Source organism: Amia ocellicauda, chromosome 3 (genome assembly GCF_036373705.1).
Source record: "Amia ocellicauda isolate fAmiCal2 chromosome 3, fAmiCal2.hap1, whole genome shotgun sequence".
In the NCBI taxonomy this organism is placed as follows: domain Eukaryota; kingdom Metazoa; phylum Chordata; class Actinopteri; order Amiiformes; family Amiidae; genus Amia; species Amia ocellicauda.
This window is the reverse complement of record NC_089852.1, coordinates 20199235-20214938: the sequence shown is the minus strand read 5'-3', so window position 1 is coordinate 20214938 and position 15704 is coordinate 20199235. Positions and strand designations below refer to the sequence as shown.

At 42.2% G+C, this 15704-nt stretch overlaps 1 protein-coding gene across 3 annotated transcripts in view; it reads left to right on the top strand.

The window, feature by feature from the left end:
* Window positions 1–15704, top strand: part of znf385c (zinc finger protein 385C) — a 230355-nt gene that overhangs the window by 113522 nt on the left and 101129 nt on the right. Inside the window, exon 1 of one of the 3 annotated variants that reach the window (XM_066698415.1) lies at window positions 14395–14775. The exons of the other annotated variants lie outside the window; for them this stretch is intronic. Coding sequence (XP_066554512.1) covers window positions 14766–14775 — 10 coding nt within the window. The 5' untranslated portion in view covers window positions 14395–14765. Of the gene's footprint in view, window positions 1–14394; window positions 14776–15704 lie in introns of those variants that run through there. 3 annotated transcript variants of the gene reach the window in all.

Sequence of the window (15704 nt, the reverse complement as noted above, 5' to 3'; positions counted from 1 at the left end):
CGCTTTTCTTCTGATGCTTTTTCTTTTCTTCGAGAACATGAGTAATCTTGCAGTCACTGTCTAACTGGTGAATATCTGTGTTTTTCTACTTGAGTAATATTTTTCTTCTTCCAGTGCTATTTTTTTATGCTGCAGTACAGCATCTCCATTAATGCTTCAAAAATGATATATGAAGATCAATCATATAAAATAAATCATTCTCTTCAAACATTGTAACATATGCCCAAAACAATGCTTCTGGTATAAACATCAGATGTCTGCACCAGGGTGTGAGAGGGACCCCCCCAGGATCCACATGATCAGATACTGTGTTTGTGTTGCCTCCGTTTTGTGCTAGGTGTTGTACTTATTATCTGTGTGAATGCTGCTAATTTTAATATGGGAGGGCTCTGTACAGTTTTTGTGCTTCATTATAGCAATCCTGTAGTTCTGTATAATAACTAAAGATTGAAGTCTATAAAGCCTATATATACACTCACCTAAAGGATTATTAGGAACACCATACTAATACTGTGTTTGACCCCCTTTCGCCTTCAGAACTGCCTTAATTCTACGTGGCATTGATTCAACAAGGTGCTGAAAGCATTCTTTAGAAATGTTGGCCCATATTGATAGGATAGCATCTTGCAGTTGATGGAGATTTGTGGGATGCACATCCAGGGCACGAAGCTCCCGTTCCACCACATCCCAAAGATGCTCTATTGGGTTGAGATCTGGTGACTGTGGGGGCCAGTTTAGTACAGTGAACTCATTGTCATGTTCAAGAAACCAATTTGAAATGATTCGACCTTTGTGACATGGTGCATTATCCTGCTGGAAGTAGCCATCAGAGGATGGGTACATGGTGGTCATAAAGGGATGGACATGGTCAGAAACAATGCTCAGGTAGGCCGTGGCATTTAAACGATGCCCAATTGGCACTAAGGAGCCTAAAGTGTGCCAAGAAAACATCCCCCACACCATTACAAACACCACCACCAGCCTGCACAGTGGTAACAAGGCATGATGGATCCATGTTCTCATTCTGTTTACGCCAAATTCTGGCTCTACCATCTGAATGTCTCAACAGAAATCGAGACTCATCAGACCAGGCAACATTTTTCCAGTCTTCAACTGTCCAATTTTGGTGAGCTTGTGCAAATTGTAGCCTCTTTTTCCTATTTGTAGTGGAGATAAGTGGTACCCGGTGGGGTCTTCTGCTGTTGTAGCCCATCCGCCTCAAGGTTGTACGTGTTGTGGCTTCACAAATGCTTTGCTGCATACCTCGGTTGTAACGAGTGGTTATTTCAGTCAAAGTTGCTCTTCTATCAGCTTGAATCAGTCGGCCAATTCTCCTCTGACCTCTAGCATCAACAAGGCATTTTCGCCCACAGGACTGCCGCATACTGGATGTTTTTCCCTTTTCACACCATTCTTTGTAAACCCTAGAAATGGTTGTGCGTGAAAATCCCAGTAACTGAGCAGATTGTGAAATACTCAGACCGGCCCATCTGGCACCAACAACCATGCCACGCTCAAAATTGCTTAAATCACCTTTCTTTCCCATTCAGACATTCAGTTTGGAGTTCAGGAGATTGTCTTGACCAGGACCACACCCCTAAATGCATTGAAGCAACTGCCATGTGATTGGTTGGTTAGATAATTGCATTAATGAGAAATTGAACAGGTGTTCCTAATAATCCTTTAGGTGAGTGTATATATATATATATACACATACATACCCACGCATACACATACACACACTGTTTATATTTAACCTCATGTCATGTCTTCAATGCTCTTGGTATGATAACCCCGGTTAATCCCATAACGTTATGGCAATATTGTAATAAAGTGAACTTAGAACAGTATTCCATTGTGGTGACAGGAATTTTGAAAATTAAATTAAATTTAAAATTATCTAATTAAATGTATAAATAAAGTGTGGAAGTAAAAAAAAAAATGAACATACACTGTATATACATACAAAATAACAGAATCAGAGAACATTAAAGATGCTGTCTCATATAACCAAAATGAAACCACTACCCCGACAACAACAACCTCACACAACATTGCCAGAAGGAAATGAGTTAGCTGGGACTCTTCCCCATTTGGGGTCTTGAGGGCTTTGTAAATACCTAATTCAATCCATCAATAAATCACTGAAGAGTGTGGTTCTTATTTTAAGGAACCAGTAGAAATGTGATCTCCCAGGCATTCGGGCAATGCATGGCGCTGATTAAAACAAGCTTAGGGAGAGCGATGATTGAGCCGTCGATTTCCAGCTGAGCTGAGCTGAGCTGAGCGTAGGACAGAGAGGGAGAGAGGGAGGGCAAGGAAGGGAGGGAGTGGGAGGCAGAGGGAGGGAGGGGGTATAGAGAGGGAGGGTAAGTCCACAGCCTCCCAGACCTCAATGTGGCATTCTTCAATGCCAGCACACAGAAGCCTTTTCATTGCACAGGAATGCACAGACTCTCACTGGACTGGGATGGGGGGGAGGCTAAATTGCACAACCCTGGTCTGTCATCAACCTGCTGTGAGAGGGGGAGCCAGGGAGGATCACAGACAGAGAGAGAGAGAGGGGCCCTGGACGCTGATCTGCACTCACTTCACACACTCGCACCCTTTCTCCTCACTTTATTACCCAGAGTTTTGCTTTGTCCAGGGAAAAAGGTGTGTGTGTGGAGCGGCGGGGGGGGGATTTATTTACTATGTCTCAGGAGAACAATACCTGACCTCTCTACAGCCTTGTAACCTCTTAGGGAGACAGAAATTGAAGATCAAATGGGTGCCCCCTGAGCTCATCCTGCAGGCAAGTTACCAGAGGTTTGTCTGGCAGCTAAGTCTCAGAAGAGAGGGACTCTCTGGGGGATCTCCACCTGAACACGGTTGGATTGGGCCTGTACAGAACTGGTTTGGATGTGAGGGGAATTTCATGTCAGCTTCTTCTCTCTCACTCACCTGTAAGCACATAAACCCAACCAAATACTCCTTAAAGGACGAGGGATGGCCAACTCTGGTTTTAGACAGCCACAGTCTGATCAGGTTTTAATATGGGCTATCAAACAATGGCTGAGGATCATCTTAATCTTGACCAATGACGTTACCGTAAGTTTGGCTGAAATGAAATCCAAAAGACCCTTTAGCTCACCAGGACAAGAAGATCCCGTTGCTTAAAAAATCTCATTGTGTAGGAAAGCTAGCATTGCATGAGTTTATACTGGTCATTGCATTACAAATAGCTCTTTATCTGGGCTTATTCAGACCCAGGTTTTAATTTAAGCTGAAGGAGCAGGTGTCCAGAAGCTGCCATGGTAAACAATGCTGTCTAGTAATAAACAAAAGCCATTTCCCCTTTAAGATCATATATCATCTCACCGACGTTTGTTAAAAGCCATGCTCCCGTGGATCTAGCTTTTCTCTCCCCCACAATGCATTATATTCAGCATGTGGGCACAACACATTTAACCATAATATAACAACCAATGCTACATGCAACCCTCAAATTATAAATCATATTCTCGAGTATGTCTTCAAATACTGTATTCTATTTCACCCCCTCCGAGTGTGAATGGTTGAAGAATATCCTTATTGCAGAGAACTGTTCGGCTACTCCACTGAGAATCAGTGTTCTCTTCCATCCAGCTTGTCTGTCTGAGCTCTGTCAGGAACACTAAATGAAACCTCAGAGAATACTTTCTGAGTTTGTATTTTTTTTATTTTGCCTCCATCTGAATGTAAAACTGTGAACAAGGGCCTGCCCAGTGTGACAGTCCACCAAATGTCCGCACATGCAGATTTGACTCAGGCGTACATCTTCCCTCTCTTTGTCTTTCTGTGTGCAAATGAATGCCTTGCACCCTGCACCCCTCCTTCCTCTCGCTTATATGGCCTGCCGGCACGGCAAAATTCACTGCTGCTTAATATGCATGAATAAGCAATACTGAGGGAATAGGTTAGTGATCTGTATTTTGGAGAGACTTCCCTTCTCATTATCTTCGTTAACAACACATCTGCCTTATCATATGACGGGCCTTCGATTGCAGTGGAATCGGTCCCCGGTGTCGGGGCACAGTAGCGAATCCCTGTGCATTTTATTACTGCATTATCAGAATGCCTGTCTTGGTTGCCTTTGCTAAACTGTGTGCATTTTTGGGGGTGTTGTTTTTTCTCTCGTTTTTTCAATTCTCGTTTTAACTGGAAGCACCGAATTACTGGCAAGCACTCGGAAAGCCACTCCGTAGATACCGTCAGTGTTTACAGTAATTAAATACCAGATGCCACTGTACAATATCTGCATGCATCAGAGATCAAGCTGGCATTAATGACAGGCTGCTAGCTCAGGTGTGCTCCAGTTTACCCATTGATAAGAGCCGGCCCCAGATTTGGCACATTGCTCTACCCACCCTCTCCATCCTGTGGTTGGAAGCCAAGCCTTAGCAATGCTCATCAACAGCGGTTTGCTTTGGTTATCTGAGTTGCTGCTCCTTTCATTCTCACCCTGACACTACTCTTCACACAAAGGATATGGCCTGTTGTTTCATACAGCCATACGGAATCCAAAAAGGTAGATTTTTGCAGAAAGCCCGCAGTATTATAATCACAATAAAATGAATCCATGAAACAGTACAGGTTACACTTAATACATCCAGGTTCATAGAAGTCATTGGTTTGACCATTGCATTTGTTTGCTATGACACTTCACTCATGTATTGTACAATCTCAGTCTGAGGCTTAAAATAAGAGAATCTTGTGGCACAAAACTACAACCAGCACAAAATACATATCCACCAAATGCAAGTTTGAAAATTTCCATGTGATTTCTATAAAGATGGAGATACTTATTTGCACCTTCTGTTGGCACACCATTGAGCACTGTTGGAAGCAGACGCTGTTAGAACACTTGAAATATCACTTTTTAGATAAACATTAATTTCAATATATTCATTTATGCAGATTATCTTTGCAGAATTTAAGTAAAAAGTTTCATGGAATTTAGAAAATACCCTGCAGATTCTGTCTGGCCCTACTCATGAGTTTATTTGCTAATGCTAAAATCCCCTCTTTACTTCAGGCAGTAAGTACCGGTATCGTTTGTGCCCAGCCTTGAAAGCAGCTAATTAGCCTCTCCACCTTGCAGAATTAAAAGCTATATTCACAATCTGTTTTGGGGAAATGTATTATATATATGGCAAATATTCTAATCTAAGCAGGATTGAAAGAAAAATGTAACGAGGAAGATACATAACAGGATATGCAAGAATCATAAGTTTAAGTAACTCTCAAACACATCATATTAGACTTAAGTTAGAACGTTAATAGAGCATATCATTTTCACCAAGGGAACTAGAAATGGTATTCAGTAAAGTGCAGTCACACTTGACAAGTAAATATTGATTAGGTGGAACCTTGCCGACAGCCGAGAGATATATGAAAATACAGTGCATCCGGACAGTATTCACAGCGCTTCACTTTTTCCACATTTTGTTATGTTACAGCCTTATTCCAAAATGGATTAAATTCATTATTTTCCTCAAAATTCTACAAACAATACCCTATAATGACAACATGAAAGAAGTTTGTTTGAAATCTTTGCAAATTTATTAAAAATAAAAAACAAAAAAAGCACATGTACATAAGTATTCACAGCCTTTGCCATGACACTCAAAATTGAGCTCAGGTGCATCCTGTTTCCACTGATCATCCTTGAGATGTTTCTACAACTTGATTGGAGTCCACCTGTGGTAAATTCAGTTGATTGGACTTGATTTGGAAAGACACACACCTGTCTATATTAGGTCCCACAGTTAACAGTGCATGTCAGAGCACAAACCAAGCCATGAAGGCCAAGGAATTGTCTGTAGACCTCTGAGACAGGATTGTATCGAGGCACAGATCTGGGGAAGGGTACAGAAAAATTTCTGCAGCATTAAAGGTCCCAATGAGCACAGTGGGCTCCATCATCCGTAAATGGAAGAAGTCTGGAACCACCAGGACTCTTCCTAGAGCTGGCCACCTGGCCAAACTGAGCGATTGGGGGAGAAGGGCTTTAGTCAGGGAGGTGACCAAGAACCCGATGGTCACTCTGACAGAGCTCCAGCGTGTCTCTGTGGAGAGAGGAGAACCTTCCAGAAGAACAACCATCTCTGCAGCACTCCACCAATCAGGCCTGTATGGTAGAGTGGCCAGACGGAAGCCACTCCTCAGTAAAAATCACATGACAGCCTGTCTGGAGTTTGCCAAAAGGCACCTGAAGGACTCTCCGACCATGAGAAACAAAATTCTCTGGTCTGATGAAACCAAGATTGAACTCATGTCTGGAGGAAACCAGGCACCGCTCATCACCTGGCCAATACCATCCCTAAAGTGAAGCATGGTGGTGGCAGCATCATGCTGTGGGGATGTTTTTTGCAGCGGCAGGAACTGGGAGACTAGTCAGGATTGAGGGAAAGATAAATGCAACAATGTACAGAGACATCCTTGATGAAAACCTGCTCCAGAGCGCTCTGGACCTCAGACTGGGGCGAAGGTTCATCTTCCAACAGGACAACGACCCTAAGCACACAGCCAAGATAACAAAGGAGTGGCTACAGGACAACTGTGAATGTCCTTGAGTGGCCCAGCCAGAGCCCAGACTGGAACCTGATTGAACATCTCTGGAGAGGTCTGAAAATGGCTGTGCACCGATGCTCCCCATCCAACCTGATGGAGCTTGAGAGGTCCTGCAAAGAAGAATTGGAGAAACTGCCCAAAAATAGGTGTGCAAGCTTGTAGCATCATACTCAAAAAGACTTGAGGCTGCAATTGGTGCCAAAGGTACTTCAACAAAGTATTGAGCAAAGGCTGTGAATACTTATGTACATGTGTGTGGGGGGAAAAATATAGAAATCATATTCTGCCTTTGTCCTTGGTGTGATGTTACTCCTCAATTGGTTATCAGCAGCTCGCATTCCTTTCTTGCAACGTATTAACTGCAAAGTACCTTCTAATGCAATTGGCAATGTAGAGGTTAATGATTATTATTCATGAGTAATAATCATAATATTGATAAGATGGGAAGGCTTAGTTTAGAATGCCAATGAAATCACTGCTAGTTATTAGAAATGACCATTCAGACACTGATTGTAAAATGTTAAGGCCCCTTGGGCATATGTCCCAGAAGGGGTATAAAAGCTTTGTTCTGTCTCAAAACTTTTGGGGAACAGTGTCATGCTGGCCTAAAATCCTTTGGGTTCTGTGTTGCGCTGTTCCTCCGGTGCACGTAATAAATTCTGACTAGAACTCCCGACTCCAAATCTCTCTTCCACCATATGTGCTTTTTTTGTTTTTTATTTTTAATAAATTTGCAAAGATTTCAAACAAACTTCTTTCATGTTTTCATTATGGGGTATTGTTTGTTGAATTTTGAGGAAAATAATTAATTTAATCCATTTTGGAATAAGGCTGTAACATAACAAAATGTGGAAAAAGTTAAGCGCTGTGAATACTTTCCGGATGCACTGTAAATATGTACGACCATAGGTGTAGGTTTAGGGGGGGGACAGGACATGTCCCCCCAATGTTGAAAGAATGTTAAATTGTCCCCCCAATAATGTATCCCTGGCTCCAAAGGAATAGGGGATGCGTCCACCCCAATATTGACAGCATCCCCCCCCTGCTCTAAATGCGTGTCCCAGTGACATTACAAACAAACTGACAATGTTATAATCAATAATCTTTTAAATCCACTGATAAGCAAAATAAGTAACATGCAGACTTTAGGACCACGTGGATGCTGTTTGTGCACTTTAACAAACCATCAGCACCCCCCCCTCCACATACCGTCAGCACCTCACCCCCCACCCGGCTTCACAAAACGTCCCCCAACACCTGGAATGAAACCTATGCCCGTGTGTACAACTAAACAGCCTTGTTGTGGTGAGACGCAACACCATGCACACCAGAGACCCAACACAAACACCCAAGTATCTAATAGCTCTACTATCAGAGCTGTGCAGAGCCTGCTGCAGATGCTCATTAGAAATCCTGATCAAAGACATGGACATATTTTGAGACCATCTGACTGCCAGAGGGCACATATTATAATATGACAAGGAAGTGTGTATATGTAACTAAAGACTACACAAGTAAGAGAAAATGGATAACATTTTTCACTTGTTTTTATATATTTATTTATTTAATTGATAAATTGTGACAGGGTTAGCTCTCCTGCCACAGAGCCTGAAAATACTTTCAAGTGTGCTGGTCTGGGGAGGCTTAATTGACTGACTAACCAGCATGAGAAGGTAGACGAACACTGTCTAATGTGTGGCAGTCGTTTATCCCCCCGGGCCACTGGCGCCACACCCTTCTGAAGGAGCCTCTGTTCCTAAGAGGGCAGTCACTGGAGCAGCTATTTGGATGATGGTTTCTGGTGTTTTTTGTTGGTTTAGGCCCCACTGCTGGTGGAATGGTGGTTTGGTAATTTAATAGATGTGTTTTTATTTGCATTAATTCTTTTTTGCCTCCTGCCTTCTGGATGTCAGCTCACAATATATATACTTCATTAGTTTCAACCCACCCCCTCCACACACACATACACACACAAGTATGTACAAGCTGGTGTGTACCAGTCTGTGTACAATAAAGCAAAAGAAGGCAGAACACATCACAAAGAGCAGGGCCAGTTTCATACTCGGGACACCTGGGAACATTTGGAATTGAAGGGCTTCACTGTACTGTGAACTAGATTGCTTAAAAAGGGACATACTGAATAAAGCCAAAAGCACCAGTTGTACTTTCAGAAGTAACTGCAGAGAGTTGCTCTTCGCCTTATAAAGGGCCACCTCAGTTAATATTCCAGGCACAGCTCTCTGAATGGACTTCCATCTCTCCGGTAATCCTTCACAGCAATGCCACGTCTTACTTACATCAGATCGTTGAAATTGCTCCATTTCGTGAGCAAGTACATTGACAGTGTAAATGTACTGAAGAACAAAATGTGTATTTTATAGAGCGTGTAGCGGGATTCTGAAATATATGGCGTCATACATCAGTGTGCATTGTGGCGACTGTTCAAATCACATGCCAGTAATTATTCTCCATGGTCTTCACCTCCTGACAGGTTTGTACAGTTACAAGCGCACCCACTTCAGCTTGTGTTCATGAAGGCGGAGTGGGGGGGGAGGTTGTCAAGAATTCCTGTTGTAGTTCTGGCTGCTGTTGTCAACCCAGCTCCAGTATGAGACTGAAGTGGTCTTCGAAGTCACCAATGCATCAGTAATGCGCTGGCACAATAATAATAAGTGGGCAAGAGTAATATCTTAGATTTATTGCCACAAATTACAGAGAAAGTGCAGCAGTTGCAAAAATGCAGTAATAGTACCCACGTATTAACCACCCTTCACTAGTTAATGTCTCCAAAAATGCATCATTCATGTTATTCCATTGTAATGAAATAGAGCTACTTTAATTCAGACATGTAATTAATAATCTTACTTGTTAATTCCATGTAAATGCTACTGGCTTACAAGAGTGTAGCACCCATATGAATAACTGAATAAACATCCCAGCTAACACATTTCATTCTTGCAACGTTGTGTGGGGTTGTAGTTTGGTTATGTTTTGGTTCTAACAAAGATGATGTGAGAGAAATGTTGCACAAACGTGTTACCCTGACCTCGCCAAGTTGTTAGTGTTTTCTGAATGTTGCACAATAATGTTGTCTGCATGAATCATAGGTCTCTCTCTGGAATCTTACATATCAAGTGCAACTGTATCAGTTTTGCATGCATATATACAGTATATGTTTTAAGATTTGTCATTGTTTTATTTCACTTAAACGTGTATTTAGATTTTATTATTTGTTAATATTTGTTTCTCGTCTATGTAGTTATATCACTGCAATTTATACAGTTTTTGTTTTACAGCATTTGGACCCTACATATTTCTGTACGTTATTTGGTTAGCTTTTCTATGTTATGTTATGTTAACCTCTGGCAATTAAAGCGTCAAATTGGTTTCTCTCATACTAGTACTATCCATTCAGTGGTGACCTCAAACTATTAATCTGTTCCAGATATGTAGCCAGTTTGAAAAATGTGTACACACTTCCAGCAGGCTTCAGTCTGTCTATTGTCACTCCCAGCTTTACTGCTGTTCCCTGCACTGACAGGAAGCTGACATCTTAAAATTAGCTAACTGTACTCTTCTTCGCCTGCTGCTTTTTCACCTGTTGGGGGAATGAACAGCTTATTTTACAAAGCACCACTTTGGAATCACTGTCGGTGCGAGTGTCATTTTCCTGAAGTGAGAAGCTGCAGCTCATGTATACATCCTTCCATTTTTATATGGCTAACATGCATACATTACAGAGAGTTATGGGACAGGGCTCATTTTGATTGTAGTGGATTAAACCACACATCATGGGCTAGGTAGAGGTTGCTTTTTGTTTTGTTTTTTGTATATGGCATTTCACAGAGATGGGTGTACCATGGTGCTGTAAAGAGAAAAGTATTGAAAGCCTTTCATGGCCTGCCCTCAATCCAGTAGAACCTCTCTGGGATGCACTGGAATAATACATCAAGAAGAGACCTCAGACATTAGAAATTAGGAGGAATGCCACAGTGTTCCTCCGACCATCTATTAAAAAGATTGCAGCAGATATTAAGACCAAGGGTAGGCCAGCTTTCTTTATCTGAGTCATAGACCCAATATTTCTGGTACTAGTGTATAATTAGGGCCATGCATTGTGCTTTTTAAACACAAAAAAGCTGGGCCCAATGTATAATCTCTGTAATGTTCAAATAACTGCAATATTATTACATTTTTCAATATATGGGGAATTTAGATAAACACCACAGATGAAACCTTATGTCACAGATGTACTCTTACAGTGTATGTGTATTAGTGCATGTATGTACTTGTGTGTATTGCTCTTGTTATGGCAGTCCAGATGATTTTGCTGATGGTGCTCTGTCTCCCTCCCAACCCTAGTGTGACATCCCAGGAAAATCAATCCAGATCCCAACCACGATTTCCTCTTATAGATTGCCTCCAAAGCACTTATATATGTAAGCCTTTGGTCCCAAGTGTACACAAGCTTCCCTTTCGCAGTGAGCTCTACCTCCCACCAACAGAATCGTGCTGGCATGGGATACAGCAGCGGGTGGCAGAAGATTTATGAGGTGCTACATTCTTTGCCATGAGTTTGTAGCACTGTGCCACAGACCTTAACTAATGGCTGACCACGTTTCAGAATTGTTTCTCCCAATTAGGCCACTTGACACTCATTAAGTAGCCCAGGCTGTGGGGGGTTTCTCTAGAGCTGTTTGAAATCAGTCACCACGATACCTACTTGACTGCTCTCTCACATACCTGAGCTGGTGTGTCTGCAGCTGGCTTGAGTTAATGAGGAGCAAGAAAGCTACATTTTTTAAAAAATCAATAGTTTGACATTTTCAGCTTTCGTGGGCATGTGCATGGGATCCTCCAGCATTGCCTGGGAAAGAAAGAGAAGTGTGTATTTGAGCTTTTAGCAAAGTCAGTGGGTAGTGATCATACCTTCTCCTGTCCTTCAGAGATTTCACTGCACCAATTAAAGCATTTTTCTCTGGCACATTTGTTATGCACAGCAAAAAGAAACTAAACCGTTTGGCTTGAAAACTCCCCACGCAATAGTGCAGAAGCAAAACTCCATTCGTGTTTTTCCCTTTCTTTCTAAAGAACAATGAAAGTGAACATGTAATTAAACTGTAAACACCCTCTGAGATGTCTTTCTGTTATTTTGGCACAAATCCAATGCAGTTTACCACAACAGTGCTCTTTCTGAAAGAAATTAAAAGGGCTGGGGTGTGGAGGGGACTTTGGGGACCACTGTAATGCATGGGAGGGCTGCGTGTTGTTCAAATAAATAAATAAGCAGGGAAATAATTGGGAAAGGCAGGCCTTGCGCTCTTGCAGGACGGTCCTTCTGGTGTGCGCATCTCAATGGGAAAGTCTTGCCAAACACAAATAATCACACTGGGGTCACAGAATAGGACAATGCAGCTCACACTGGGTTTGGTGTGGAATTGCACCATGCAATCTCTCCACAGCACACCACTTCAGATCGCAGTGCCTGCTGAGAGCTGCTGTAGACAGATCAAGCTCTTTGCTTAGCAGAGTAAGCTGCTTCTCTTCCGTTGTTCCATTTCCTGTTGGCTCTCATATCACACTGTTGTCTGTAAGTATGCAGCCAGACCGCCACGGCGCACAGCCTCGCTGCAGCAGTGTGGATGGCCATCCCATGTGCTGGGGTGTAATGACAGTTAAAGCCTGGGCTGGAGTTTCTTTCTGAGGAGAGCATGCAGGCCAGCTGGGATTACATAGCACTGACCAGCCACAGGAAAGAACAGTTGAGAGCCACTTCATTAGGGATGAAGCACTGGAGGCACACTCTATCTGTATATGTATGCTGTTGTCTTCCAGTGGTGGATTCTCATAATATATTTCTATGACAATAAATTAATTCATTCATATAATAGTAATTTTCTTTCATTTCTAGCTTAGGTGTGGTTTCATTTTGTCCTTGAACTCAGTGTTTAAATTTGTAAATTGTTTTTTGTAATCCTCTTTTTTTTTTTTTTTTAGTAAAGTGTGATTTCTTTTTAGAGACGAATTACGGTCAGACTGCTTCATCAGCTTCGAAACGTAAAGTTACACGAACTAACATTTTCAGGCTATGGTTTACTGTCTCTAATATAAATCAGTTATTCACTGTTCAGAGCAGATTCAACAGTATGGAATATGAGCCTGGATTCCTTGGTAAAGATCAAACAGAACAATGGAGTTCCCTTATTAAAATGAGCAAAGTACAATCCCCCCCAGTCTCCTGCATGAGCATCTGCATTAGGCCCTGCAGGATGCACAAGGCCCAGCTCCCATCTATCCCACTGTGTTTGTGCCTGCTCCATCTTATGCTTGGTATTGTGTTCAGCAATATTTCATTCCCTGGTTGTATTCTCCCATCTCTGTGAAGGGAAAATGCAAGGGGGAAGCAGAGAAGGGCAGCAGTCAGCTCCGCAGTGAAGCAGTGAGCAATGCCTCCATGTCTCAGCCATCCTGAGTTTTCTTTGCTTTGGCAGCAAAACAGGGTGATTGAAGATAGGACCCAGGTGCAGAGAAGACCTCATTGTCATTGTGTGTGTGTGGGCTTAAGTTCCTAGCTTTTTTTCTTTAAGTCCATGTTTCAATTTGGAGTTTTTATGCTTAAGTGACGATGCAATTATTTGATCTACATGTGCTGAGAATGTCAATGACTCAGGAGCCTAACACTTCAAATTTGAAAAATAAAAACAATGGCCACTTCCTATTGATTAATCAGCTCTCTGCAGACAAGAATAAAATATACTGATTCACCTGGCAAGAGACAGGAAGAGAAATCTTCACACATCATCATGTTTTCAGAGCTTTTTTTTTTTTTTTTTGGTCCTAATCAAGCACAATAATCATTTTCTCTTGATTGCACAGAAAGTCAATGCATGAACTTCCCCAGTAAGTCATTTATGTTTTAAACTCCAATCAGAATGATGAAGTAGCTGTTTAGTGTTCAGTCTTGTGTTTGTGGGATAATTATTATTTATTTTAATGATAAAGCATAGTAGTATTTCCAGTTCTTAAAACTAACGATTTTGCAATATATCAGCAATAGTGACATTTTAAGGTTAGATTAAAGGATATAACATGAAGAGCCTGAAGCATGTCCTGATATTTGACACATGCTTGTCAGTGGAGGGTCTGTGAGAATGACAGAGCACAAGCTTATATAGTAGGACATCTAGCAAAAAGAAGAGGGGAATAAAAACATGAGAATTAAAATACTCCTTTATCAAGCAGCTGGGCACTTTATTCATAAGCTACAAACCAGACCATAAAACTGATTAATACTGAATCTCACACAGCTACTCAGCCATGTAGCTTCTTTGAACCCATTCCTCTGAAATCAATTTGGGAAAAAAAAAAGCTTTCACGTATTTGGGGTGGATTTTAAGGTTGACTGTGGGCATAAAGCAAAGGCAGTTGATACATCATAACAGGAGCTCCACAGCTAAAGAGTCAAAAGAACAAGATCTCTGTGGGTCCCATGTTCATACAGCTGAGACTCCCAAGTGCAGACACACAGAAAGACAGACCGATATGAAGAGCAAGACTGTACCAGTTGTCACACCTCTGTCCCAGTGTTGAAAGTGACAGGGTAGGTGGAGGGTGAGGGGGGATACCAAGGGAGAGGAAAACTGTGGTAATTTCCCATCTGTGCTGTCTGTTTGGGTTAAACCTCAGCCAGTAGCTATGTGAGAGAGAGAGAGAGCAAGAGAGAGAGAGTGTGTAGGGGAGGTGGTGGCTATCTCAACCCCCCCTTCTCTCTCTCTCTCTCTCTCTCTCTCTCTCTCTCTCTCGCGCGCGCCTTGCCTCCTTCAGGGCACACAGATCAGTAGAGCATTAAGCTTTTAATTGAGGTGCATGTGTATCATTCTTCGGAGTTGTAGCAGTTGGGATTCGCAGGGATTCGTCACTGAAGGGAAAAAAAAGACAGAGAGAGAGAAACACACACAACAAGGGGGAAAGGCACAGCCGTGGCATTCTGTGCGGCAAAATTTAGGGGTTTTTTTTGGAGTGGGGTTATTTATATATTTATTTTCTTCTCTCCTTGCTGAGCAACAGATTTGTTTTCGGGGATACAGTACAGTACCAAAAATAAAATAAATCTTAAAAAAATCAAGAGACGGAGCTAGAGCACGAAGTCTGGCTTAACTGCACTGAACACAATGCTTCTAGGTAAGTCAGCTGGACTTTAATTGTATCAAAAAGTGTGCTAATGTGGCTTAAATGTTTCCCTGTGTGGGTGACAGATCTAGGGGGTATTGCTTGTAAGGCTGGAAAGTCTAATACATCCGTATGTTTTGTGTAAGTCTCTTATACATCCACTCTGTGTTAGGTTTGTATGCACATATGAAAAGAGTGTGCCGTATCGTGCTCACGCAGTGGTGGAGCAGCTCGCTTCGAAGGCAAGCGGCGAACACAGCTGGCATCCAGTGCACATGAAGTGTGTAAATAGTGAAATAACGGGGCTGGGATGAAACGGCTACTCTTGCTCTAAAGAAGTCCAGATACATTGTGCCCTGTTGAAGAGCTGCTTAAAATGTCAGAATCCAAACTTGAGTTTAATTCACAATTCAACCCAAATAAATAAATACATACAGCACTTTTTGTCAGAACACTTGTGCTCGGGTTGTGGTCATCTGGCAGTATGTGTGTGTGTGTAGCTGAGACTCAGAGTGGCCCCAGCCTTTTTGCAGAGAGAGAAGGCAGTGCAGGAGCCAGGGATACCCATTTCTTTTAGTTTCCTCCTGTTGCTGCAAACGAGTTAGTGTTTGCGTGTTGTTTCTGGCAAGCTCCCGTTATTCTCTGCTGAGCGCTGCGCAGCTGCCCCGTCAAACCTCCAGCTCTCCATCCGGCAGTTTCGTCTAATCCCCGTTAGTCTCAAGACGGTCCAGCAGTGGATTATTTCGAGCCCTTATCCGAATTACTCCCATCGTTTAAGACTGAGGGATGTTATAACAGCTCGGTGCCCAGCCTGAGCCAAACACTTTATCTGAATAAAGCAAGAAAAATAGATAAAAAGAAGAGAAGTTTGAGGTTTTAAAGTCTGTGTCATATACAAAAGTAACAGTATAACAACTGAGAAACAGGACTACAAAATTGTG